The sequence below is a fragment of the Leopardus geoffroyi genome, chromosome D4 (assembly GCF_018350155.1).
Source record: "Leopardus geoffroyi isolate Oge1 chromosome D4, O.geoffroyi_Oge1_pat1.0, whole genome shotgun sequence".
Classification (NCBI taxonomy): Eukaryota; Metazoa; Chordata; class Mammalia; order Carnivora; family Felidae; genus Leopardus; species Leopardus geoffroyi.
The window spans coordinates 73,512,633-73,525,046 of record NC_059342.1 but is presented as its reverse complement, the minus strand read 5'-3'; the positions used below and the strand labels follow the sequence as shown (position 1 = coordinate 73,525,046).

General features: G+C 40.9%; 1 protein-coding gene across 1 annotated transcript in view; it reads right to left on the bottom strand.

The window, feature by feature from the left end:
• Positions 1-371: 371 nt before the first annotated feature.
• The window catches only part of SLC31A1 (solute carrier family 31 member 1), a gene marked incomplete at its 5' end in the record, with an annotated part of 41,557 nt that continues 29,514 nt past the window's right edge, over positions 372-12,414 (bottom strand). The window contains 4 exons of the mRNA XM_045468070.1: positions 372-3,699; positions 4,780-4,948; positions 7,339-7,411; positions 7,977-8,142. Of these exons, the coding sequence (XP_045324026.1) occupies positions 3,498-3,699; positions 4,780-4,948; positions 7,339-7,411; positions 7,977-8,142 (610 nt within the window). The remainder of the gene's footprint in view (positions 3,700-4,779; positions 4,949-7,338; positions 7,412-7,976; positions 8,143-12,414) is intronic.

Below are 12,414 nucleotides of genomic sequence, written 5' to 3'. Positions count from 1 at the left end.
CTGGCATTTCTGAAGGGATAGGCAGGGCCAGGGCTCAGTTGAAGCCTTGGTCGTGAAGATCCTAGAGGCCCAACTCAGGGCCTCTTGCCCAATAGCATAAACACCGAAGAAGAGATTAGGATATGGTGGGTTAGCTTTTAAATTCAGGAATCCGTGGTATGCTGAGTTATTTGCAGCTTCATGAAGACCCTGTCTCCTGTGAGAAATGTCATGTAGATCTTCTGGCATGTACTAGCTTGTCATTTTAAGGAGAGTAGGATGAAAATGTAAAGGGATCAAAACACTTAAAAGTCTGACGTCTTAAAAACTGATGGTAATGGCCAACAAAAAGACCACTTACTCTACTGTCACTCTGGGCAGAAAGACATGCATAGAATCACAAAATCAAAATATTTATTTTGTTCTTTTACATATGACACTGTTAAAACATTCCTACTACAGCAATACTGCTCTCCAGGAGCTTACAATCTAAAACGGTCAACATTAATTGTAGACTCAGTGATTAAGGCATTATATCAAATGCAGACTTTGTATCTTTAGATGTATCTTCTGAAAGAAGCAGCTGGAGAGAGCAGGATCAAAATTAAAGGACATGAACATGTAACCCCTGCCCCCTCCCCTTCCAGCTCCTTATAAGAAACTCTGTGGCTAGATCCCAAGCCCAGAGCCTCAGTCTGAAATAGAATTCCAGACAGTCCTACCATAGAAGTAGTGAAGAAACCTTAATTTTTCATTTGCTGTTGGACACAGAGGATTCCCTGTTCGTGGACAACAAGGGGCTTAGTGTTCCTCCAACATAGACTGGAGACAGCACCTAAGATTCTGGGACTCTGCAGGTGGTACTAGTAGGCAGCCCTTTACTCAGCTTTTTATAGACATTCCGGCAGAACAACTTCTCCTCAAAGCGTGCTTAAGGGGTTTTACAACTTCTGACGGGTATCTAGATCCACTGCACAGCTATGTCCACTGCATCAGGAGGGCTAAGGAGATTAATAAACCAGATACATGGGATTAAAGACTGAAAAGACAGAAAGGGAAAGAAAAGCCAAAGAAATGGCGATACAGGCTTCTAAGAGATGTTGAACAGGGAAGGAAGAAAAGAAATTTGGATCCAGAAGGAACAAAGAAGTCAGGCACTAAATTGATGAACAGAGATACACAAATCAAAGTCAATGAGATCATTAACACAATCCAAGAGCTCAAGAAAGATGGAATTTAAGGTTTAAATTGTTTCTCCTTCACTAGCTTCTTCTTTTGGCAACCTAATCTAAGAATTGCTGGAATTCAGGTTTTACATGACACTCGATCTTGAATACCTGAAGACCTATCCCAAACTGATGTTTCTCTGTTGAGTTTCCAGCACTTTGTCTTAACTGGCCTCAATTTTTCTTACCTTACTGATAAAGTCCTGTTTCTGAAAAGGATATTTTATAGCAGCTCATGCCAAGATTTCCAGAGAGCACCAGGGTCACTATTAAACATTGAGTCTTATTTTCTCATGGTTTTATTATTCCTTGGCTTCTGAGATAATAACAGGCTATTTACACCTTCCTGTTGGACTCTGTCGCTACTTGTCATTCACTCTACTCTTGCTAAATATCAGCACAAGTGGTTGGAATGAGAGAAAAGCACAAAACTCTAAATCTTGGTTCTTAGATTTTACCCTTGATCCAGGAAGCTGATAACCCTCTCTTGACTTAAAGCCATGGAAGTACACATTCCTTGCTCTCCAATATTTAACTGGCACCCACAGAGAAAGTACAAACTTCAAAACCACAACAGAGACCAACAGAATAGTTGTGTTTTGTCTCCTCTGCCCTGAGGCACGATTGGAGTCTAGCACCAAGGAGGGCAGGATTTAACAGACTAGCACAGGAAGAGTCGCTTCATGCAGGTAGTTTGGACTGGGAACGAGACTGCAGTGTAACCTAACAACTGAACAGAATAAAAATCCAGTGTGGTTCTTCATTGAGAAAAAGAGGTTTTGGCCACATGTGATCTAATGAAACCCCAGAGAGTAACGAAGATGGGGGTTTTCATCATAGAAGATGAGGACCTGCTTGGTGTGGACATGGATGCTGGGGGCTGAGGAAAATCTGATGATCAGCAGACCATACCCTAAACCTCTCCAAAGAGAGGGCTGGGCTTTTGCCCTTCTGACCCATGACTAGCTGATTTTATACTGCAGCTCAAAGGTCTTCCTCAATCTTCAAGCTACTTCTAAGAAACCACAGACCTTTAAAAATAAAGACTAGTGATTTCATACATACTGATAAAAGTTACTTTGGCTATAGCCCTTGGGCACACATACACACAGCTGGAGCAGAATAGATGTTTCTGGAATGATTAAGTATTGACCAGCAGCATTTAGTACACGAGTTAAGCTTAGACATATCACCTACCACCAGCAGTTCAAACTCCTGTGCCCAATACCAGGTAGCTCACCGCACCAGGTGACACTTCCTTAGTTTTAAAACAGAGATTTTCAAAGCGTGGTCCCCTGACCATCAGCAGAATCATCGCCTGGGAACTTGTTAGAAATGCCAATTTTGGGGCTCTGGGTTGAGGCCCAGAAGCCAGTGCTCTAACAAGCCCTTCGGGTGATTCTGATGCATGCTCAAGTTTGAAAACCACTGGTTTAGAGGCCAACATAAGAAAACAATAACGAAAGAAAATGATTCAAACTCTTGATTCATTCAGCTGTGACAATCCAAGGTACCAAGTCAAAGTATCAATGGTTTTATTTTAAAATATCTATTTCTATTTTCTCAAATTGATTGTCATCTTTTTTTTTGATTGACAAGTTCATTCTAATCAAAATGTCAAGTAGGAACACAAGTTCATGAGCCAGCCACCTAAGAATGCACACTTATGCACGCCCCAGCCCTGTGTTTAGTCTCAAACCACCCTTCTACACACTACAAAGATTCTGACGCAACACATCACAACTAGTGAAAGGCACGATGTATTTCACACTTATCGAATCCAAAGACTGGAACTCACTTTCAAGTGTTAAGTTTGGGTTCTGGGTTTAGTTGGGCCAGAATTTCCCTCAGCTTCCATCAATCCTAGCTGAATAGAATCTCTTTCCATCACCGACCCAGGAGAAACCCACCAAATTCACACCCTGTCTGTTAACAAAATAAAAACAGAGGACTAAAAAAGGAAGCAGGTGATCAAGTCTTGAATAGAAAGCTACCTGGCTTGGACAAGAACATGTAACTTGGATCTAAGATGATGAGGGAGGAGAGATTCTGAGGGAATCTCAGATCATTAGAAAAAACCCAGGGAGGTTATCACCTTAGCTCAGAGACTAAAAGCTAAGCCTCTGTTGAGTAGGGGTGTGTGTGTGTGTGTGTGAGAGAGAGAGAGAGAGAGAGAGAGAGAGAGAGAAAGGAAATAAGGAGCAAGAAGGGAAGATTGGAGTAGGAATCATGTCTTTCAGTCTTGAACTGCTTCCCACTGCAATCGATAAGGCCGCACCATGGAGTTGAACGCTAATGGCAATGCTCTGTGATGTCCACCACCACTGCCTTCTTCCAGCTGAAGAGGAAGTATCCTGTGCCAGCCCCCGCTGCTACTGCAATGCAGAGGTACCCGTTGTAGGTCATGAAGATGAGCATGAGGAAGTAGCTGATGACCACTTGGATGATATGCAGCACTGTCTGCAGGAGGTGGGGAAAGCTCAGCATCTGTTGCCTGGAGAACAAAGAGGAACATAGCAATCAGGGACCCTGAGCAGTGTCTGGGCAGCTCAAGAGAAAGGGGGACAGTTCTGGTCACGAGCTCAGCTTGAACTGGACTCCTCACAGCCATCCAGGCAACTCATGGCTTCTTTGTGTATGTATGTTGTGTACGGTCCCTGGAGTGAAACATGATAGGGCTGCCGGGTTAATAAGAATCGGCCAGATACAGTTCTATGTCCGCAGGAGGAGGAGAGGAAGGAGGACTAATTCCCTAACTTACCTCTACCATGGATCCCAAAACGGAAGCCCTAAACCCTCCCATACTTATTTGAACATTTTCAGGCCTTCCACCTTTGCAAAGTTCACATTCTAAAAAATAGAAATAGAATCAAGGGTTGGGTAGTATAGTACAAAGTATTTACAAGGGATCAGGAGGTGTGGCTATCCCCTCTGTCACTTACCAGCTCTGTCACCTTAGGTAAGTCACAACATGTTTGGGCCTCAATAATACTGCACTTGCTTGAAAGCAGCATATTGGTCTATGAGAGTCTTCAAGGACTCCAATTTATTTCAGTTTTTTTTTTTTTAACTTATTTTCAAAGACAGAGAGAGAGAGAGAGAGAGAGAGAGAGAGCGTGGGCGTGCATGAGTAGTGGAGAGGCATAGCCAGAGGGAGGGCCAGAATCTCAATCAGGCTCCACACCATCAGCGCAGAGTCCAATGCAGGGTTCGAACGCATGAACCGTGAGATCATGACCTGAGCTGAAATCAAGAGTCGGATGCTTAACCTATGGAGTCACGCAGGTACCCCTCCAATTTAGTTTTTAAGACCCACATTTCTATTAAAACTCAAAAATCTCGAAAGGCATTTGTCAATCTGTGGGGAAAAACCAGCAGTAATCTAAATACTTTCTTTGACGGAATACAGGTTTTCTATATAGTCTTACACTGTAAACCAAATGGGACTAGAGCTGGGTAGATATAGAATCACCAGTAACTCAAGAAGAGGGCTATTGCTAATAAAAGAGCTGCTTTGCTGCTTAACTAATTCAGCTCTCCAGAACTTCCCTCTGGATCTGTTCAGTCTTCTTACCCAACAGTTTTGTGTGTCTCCATAAGGATGGTTCCATTTGGTCCTGGGACAGGCATGGAATTGTAGCGGATGCTGACTTGTGATTTACGCAGTAGGCTCTCTCGGGCTATCTTGAGTCCTTCATAGAACATTGCTAGTAAAAACACTGCCACGAAAGCTCCCGCCATTTCTAAGTAGGGAAGGAAAAGATGGTGGTATGGTCAAACGTGCAAAATCACTAGGTGGTGTGCTGTCCAAGCTAGAGAGACAACATAAAAAAAGGGCTCCTTTCAGTGTCTGAACACATTACACTGTTACCTCTCTATTGTGCAGATAGAAGAGAATAGCAAAGACGGTGTGACGGTGTTAGTGAAAACCATTGCCTCCACTGAAGAACATACTCATTTTCTGATTATGATACAAAAAAATCATCTGAACAACAATAACCTTTAGGTCTGGCTGCTTGATGTCATAAATTTGCTGAACCACACAACATAGAGTACGCAAAAGGGGAATAAGACAACATTGTAAAGTGCTATTGCCTTGAGCAAAGAGAAAAAAAAGAGACCTAAATCAAGAAATAGACTCTTCAGGTGGCTGGGTGGCTCAGTAAGTTAAGTGTCTAACTCTTGCTTTTGACTCAGGTCATGATATCGTAGTTCATGAGTTCAAGCCCCGTGTTGGTTGGACTCTGCACCGAGTGGAGCCTGCTTGGGATTCATTCTCTCTCTCTCTCCTCTCTGTCTTTGTCTGCCCCTCCTCCACTTGCATGTGCTCTCTCTCTCTCCCCTGGCTCTCAAAATAAATCAAGTAACTTAAAAAAAAAAAAAAACATTGTAAAACAAATATTTTTAATGTTTATTTATTTTTGAGATGGGGGAGCGGGGAGGGGACGTGGGGGAGGGCAGCGAGAAGAGGACAGGGGATCTGAAGCGGGCTCAGCTCTGTGCTAACAATAGAGAGGCTGACGTGGGGCTGAGCTGAAGTCAGATACTTAACTAACTGAGCCACTCAGGCACCCGAAAACAGACTCGACTATAGAGAACAAGCTGATGATTACTAGAGGGGAGGGGGTTGAAGGGGGGATGGGTGAAAAGGGTGATGGGGATTATGGAAAACACTTGTGATGAGCACAGCATGTTGTATCGAACTGCTGAATCATTGTATTGTACATCTGAAACTAATATAAGACTGTACGTTAAGTAACTAGAATTTTAAAAACTTAAAAACAAAGTGCTATTTCTTTCTTCTAAAGTTTATTTATTTTGAGAGAGAGAGAGAGAGAAAGAGAGAGAGAGAGAGAGAGAGACAGAGAGAGAGAGAGAGAGAGAGAGAAAGAGAGAGAGAGAGCGCACAAATGGGGGAGGGACAGAGAGAGAGAATCCCAAGCAGGCTCTGCACTGACAGTGCAGAGCCCAACGTGGGGCTCAAAGTCACTAACTGTGAGATCATGACCTGAGCCAAAATCAAGAGATGGCACTTAACTGACTGAGACACCCAGGAACCCCAATAAAGGGCTATTTCTTGAATAAACATTTTAGTTCTAAGTCTTTCACATTGTTAATAATCATACGAATATACTCAAACTCCAGATTTAACACACTACTTGAACTAAATGCTTCCCCTTTTCTCCAAATTGATTTTGTGGCTCCAAAGATATACCTTCTGAAAGCAGTTCAACTGATGATTGAGCTTGAGCAATTTGAATTTAAGGCATACCACTTAACATTACAGACACACAGAAATGGGTATTAGTTATCTGCAAAGTAGGAATGACCCTAAGATGAGCCATGCCAAGAATCAGGAACGATGTAGACCAGTTTGGTATGCTACAAAGAGCACAGGAGTAGGGAGGTCTAGAAAGTCTAGATCCCTGTCCTATCTCTGACATACTAATGCTATGTGATTTAGGGCTAATCATTTCAGCATTTGACCCTTAATGTATCTATCCATATAAAATGGAAGGACTATACTGGATCAATAGTTTTCTACCTAGGGTTATTTTGTGGTTTATGCAAAATGCTTATGTCATTTTTCTAAATGTTTATTTTTGAGGGGGCAGGGAGAGAGAGAGAGAGAGAGAGAGAGAGAGACGCAGACAGAGAATCTGAAGCAGGCTCCACACTATCAGCGCAAAGCCCAATGTGGGGCTTGAACCCACAAACTGTGAGATCATGACCTGAGCTGAAGTCAGATGCTCAACCGACTGAGCCACCCAGGCACCCCCTTATGTCATTTTACCTTGACTATAGTCTTACGTCCAGGATCAATAACTTATCAAATAAGGAAGCACTCTAGAAAAGGATGAAAGGAAATGGATTGCAAAAAGACTCCTATCTGGTATCTAAATAATTATTTTTCAGAAACTCTAAAACATGTTATTTAAGGAAGGTTTACTGTAGGACCAAAGTAAGCATTGTGTATCCTTACCTTCTAGGCAGTTAATAGGAAGATGATTATGTATCATAACCATAACCATTCAGTAATTATGGCAGAAAAAGCTGCTGGGTTTCTAGATTCTTTGTCACTGCCTCTCATGTGTCATTCTCGAATACCACCTGATGATGAAGGTTTACTCACCTCCAGCTGTATTGATCACCAAACCAGAAAATAACAGTTCCACATTCTTAAAGCCAAAGTAGAAGGTCATAGACTGCCAGAAAACCAAAACAAGTCAATTAGAGATTTCAGGTAAAGAAGCTTAGAGCATTTGAAAGTATCAGTTCTGGATTGTAAGAGACCTTCACTGAAGTGGGAGGCTCTCTACTTCATTTTAGCACAATCACCATAGACACGCTCTACAAGTATTCTTCCTTGTCCCCACCACCAACTTCTCTCTCTCTTTCTAATTTTAATTCCGGTGTAGTCAACAGACGGTGTTATATTAGTTTCAGGTACACAATATAGTGACTCAACAATTCTACACATTACTCAGTGCTCATCGTGATAAATGCACTGTCCTTTTCTCTTTTCCACACAAAGCAGAACTTAATTCAGAAAAGGGTCAATTTTGAATGGAAGGAATACACAAGAGCCCCAGAAATCCTGGTTCTGGTGTGGCTCTGAAATTAACCTGCCACGTGATCGTGGGCAAATCACTGGTCTTGTCTGAGTCCGTCTCAGCTTTTCCTCATCAGTAAACTGATCTTTAAAGATGATAACTTGCCAGTCTATTACCCAAGTGGGGGTAAAAGGGCCGCCTCTCCTGAGGTACTCACCATCATCATACCGTCCATTCCCCCGCCATGAGAGTGGTGGGCCGAAGTAGTCGGGTGGTGGTGGTGGTGAGGAGGCACCGTTGTACTGTTGTCAGCCATATGGCTTGTGCCCGTATGGTGGGAATGGTCCACGATTGCAGGAAAAGTTGAGACTCGGCAGAAGATTCTTTAAAGAAAAAGAATTATATATACTGACTTCATGATATAAAATCTTGATTATCTTTTAAATTTTGTTATTTTTATACACCTTATTTTTTAAATGTTTGTTTATTTTGAAAGAGAGAGAGAGAGAGAGAGAGAGAGAGAGAGAGAACGAGTGGGGGAGGGGCAGAGACAGAGGGAGACACAGGATTTGAAGCAGGCTCCAGGCTCTGAGCTGTCAACACAGAGGCAGATGTGGGGCTTGAACCCTCAAACTGTAAGATCACGACCTGAGCCAAAGTTGGACGCTTAACGGACTGAGCCACCCAGGTGCCCCTAAAATCTTGATTCTTGATAACTATTTGTTTATGTGGGATTTCATCCAATAGAGATTACCTTTGAGGACTGGTGCACAAGGGATTTGCGCCTAGGGTTTCAGAAACTTAACCCTTACTCTGCAGAATTGTTCTTTTGATAGGTATGTTCAAAGTACATCTAAATTTAAACATAAAAAGAAAAGTTTCTTTGGGTTGCAAGAAACAATTTGTATAATGGACAGATCGATGTCATTAATGAAATTTAACTTCTCTAGGGCTTTCTAACCATAAATGTCAGTAGATTAAAAAAAAAAAGTACTTCAAATAATTCACCTAATTGGATGTCCTGTGTTTTATCAAGATATTAAAAATGCATTTTCACGTATAGGACAACCAGCCTTCAGCTAATTTAAACCTGAAGAAAAGGTCTATTACTGCCCTAGGCAAGCAATGTGCTCAGAAGATACAATTTCAATCTTAGCTGAGCATTAGAGCTAAGAACACTGAAAACAGGTATAAATTTAATATTCTATATTAAATTAAGTCCAGACGACTGGATATTTAGCCTTGTGTCTTTACTGTCACATTACTGGTTTACTGCAAAAGTCCACCTGGGACATAAACCAAGGAGCAAAAACTCCTGTAACTGGGGTGGGGGTAGAGAGTGGGAAGCTGAGAGTGAGGTGTTGGTGGATTCTCTTTATGTGTCCCTCAACTCCAGTCTGTGGAGGAAAAGCGTGCTTTAGAAATTCCTCAGCCTGAGTGTGCCTCTCATTCAATCAATCAATATTTATCAAGCTCCTACTATGTGCCAAACTCTGAGCTAAGTGCTAGTGATTCTGTGAATAAGACAAACAAGGTACCTCATGGAGAGAGAAATGACAAAGTAAGCAGAACAATTTCATGGTGTGATTAGTGCTGTGAAGGAAATAGGGTAATATGGCAGCATTACTAGGAGGTGGAAAAGGCATATCTTAGACCAGGAAATCTTTTTAGATTCAGAGAGTTATGTATGTCTAACTTAAAAGCACAAATATTCAGTCACCTATTTTCCCCTCTTCAAACTCCCGTCTCATGATTCTATGACAGCAAGCTTAAGAAACAGGCTTGTATTTCCAGCAAAAGACGAGACAAAGTATCAGCAAGGGATAATCAAAGTTCAACTCTGAATTTAAGTAATTTTCATGCCAGACACTATATTATTTCATAATTATAGAGCTTGACAATCTGGTATTATTAATACCATGGACATAAAGGAGATCTGTAACAGGCTCTTTGTCCATAAAATTTTTATAGCACAGAGTAAAAACAGAATACACACAAAAATGAATCAACACGACAGCACCCAGAAAATTTCAGTGATGGGAGAAATGTAAGCGGGCAGCAGTTTTCGGATAAAAGAATCACGGTAGAAGGGAGAGAGCGCTGGTATCCGAGTGATGACAGATTATAGTTTTTGAGCCGAGCAACTGCAGCGAAGCAAGCATGAGAAGACTTTTGCCAGCCAGAAAGACTGAGAACACATCCTCATAAAGAGACTCAAGTACAAGTCACAGTTTGTTCTCTTCCAACAAGAGTTTGAAAAGTGATTACAACAAAAGAAAACCATAAAGGATAACTTCATTTCACATTATCAACCCGAATCCTGGCCACTGATTCAGTGACTATTTGCAGTGTCTTCCGGTGTAAAAGACTGAGGGAAATAAGAAACAGAGATGAACCAGACATACAGTCTTTCTCCAAGGAGCCTCAATGCTGAAAGCTAAACAGGGAAACCGAACAGTTTTAACTTTTCATTTTGGGCATAAGAAGACATGTAAAGAGCAGTTTAAAAAGCAAGATCTTAGCACCACAAACTAAAGATTTGCACCCTTGAAATCCTTGATGAACTTTCACATATTCTTCCCATTAACATTTTAAGACCCACAGGTTCCTACTTGTTTAGGTACCTCATTATAGTTAGAGACACCTGCTCAATGAAGACCTATCATCAAATCTCTTCAGACATATCACTGGCCCGATAACTCATCTGTCCAAATCTAAAGAACGCCTTTCAAAGTATGCACCTGTTTTAAATGTCATCTTTGTAGGATAAATTTCACTTTCAAACATACTAGGAAATAGAGCAGGAATAGAGTCTATTTTCTTTCATTGTGAGTGGACAATAGATTTCTTGTAATGGAATCCTATGCAAGGCTTGCCCCATAGTGTATGAATAGGAAGGTACAAATCTGGTGGATTAATGTATATACATACACTGCAGACACAAACTCAAACCAATCCTGGGCTCACTACAAGTCTGTTCCAGCAAAAATGCCATGGGAATATATATATATCTTAGAAATTGATTATTAAAGCATAAAAAATAAAAGCAATTATATTCTTTTCTCTTCCTACTTGACTTTTCAGTGCTGTGTCCTACGTGTTTGGATAATTCATCTTCTATAGCAATCAAACACATCTAACCCCTTCTCTTCAGAAGAGAAATTCTACTTACAGGAGGTAAACTGGCAGTTGGTTAGTGTAAGTCTGTTTCTTTCAATAGCTTTAATCTAAGAAGATCCAAGCTCAGCTTCTTCCAGAATAAAAATGGGTACTGAATTGAGAATAAATCAAAGAACAGTGGCACAGCAATATCATTTGCTGTTTCAATTTGTAATCTGAAAAAAATGCTTTAATCATGAGTTGTGCTCTTTTGTCTTTGGTTTATTCAAGCTTCTCTCAACTCCACAGCCAACTTGAACTACTTGCTGCTGTCCAAGAACTTTTTTCTCTAATATAGCTCCACCTCACTGTCTCCAAGAACTAGGTTCAAGGTCTACAAAGTAGCTATAGTTCTTTTATGCAATTTTCTTGATTTGTAAAACCTCTATCATTCACTTCTCTTATCTTTATCCTTCTACTTCATCAAATTTACAAATTATTTATAAAGAATACCAACCAAAAAAAATAATAATCTGAATATATCACTCAAGGATAAAACTGAAAAAAAAATCTGAGTATTCCTAGCTTTCAATCCACAATAAAATCCATCTCCAATATTTATTTACCAAGCTGAGTGTATAGCTAGATGAAAAAATTAGGAATATAGTACTTCTGTTTATTTTGCAATTCAGGTCAACTAGTTTTCTCTAACAGAATTCATGAGGGACCCGTGCTGGAGAAGCACCTTCACTTTAGATAACAGAGTGATGAGCTCAACTACACAGCTGGAAACATAGTCACAGAATTTTGAAGGTGCTCTGGTTGTACAACCTGGGAGACTCACTCACCCTCTCTGGAGCTGGTTCCTGGCCAGTAGAACGTGGAGGGCTACTGGGAGGGTGACATGAGATAAGAGGCTTAAAGCATCTAGCAGAGTGCCTGACAAGTGGTAGTGTTATCATTCCGTGGAATATGAGGAGATAAAAGATAAATCCAATGGATAAACTTTGTGGGAGAAGACACAGCCAAAATATTATGCTTGCTTTTCTCCTACAAAGTATTCTAGCCAAGACCACATTCAAGGCCCTTTCTGTTTATCCTGTCTCCTAACTGAGAACACAAAGTGGCTCTCGACACTCATGTGTATAGTTCAGAATTGCTCTGGTTTGAAATAGTTCCTTCTAGCATAGACAAGTCCCTGGATCTTTCAGGAAATACAAGAGAAAGGTTTAGGATCTGACTACAGAAATCAATCAATCAATCAATCAATCAACCAATCAATCAAGGAAGCAAGCAAGCAAGCAAGCAAGCATAAGCTTCTACAGAACTTAGTTCATACAGAGTATAAGAAGTTTATTTCTCAGAAGGCTTTACACTATTCACTTTCTATCTTATCTTCAGTTGTATACTTGAAGTCAGCTATATGCCAACTTGTTTGTATTGCCCTGAATACTATCAGATGTGGAAAATGAGATGGCATATTCTATGCTGAATGCCACATAGCTTTGTATTTTGTTCTGTCTTTCCCTTTCCCCCACTTAGTAAGTATTGTGCAG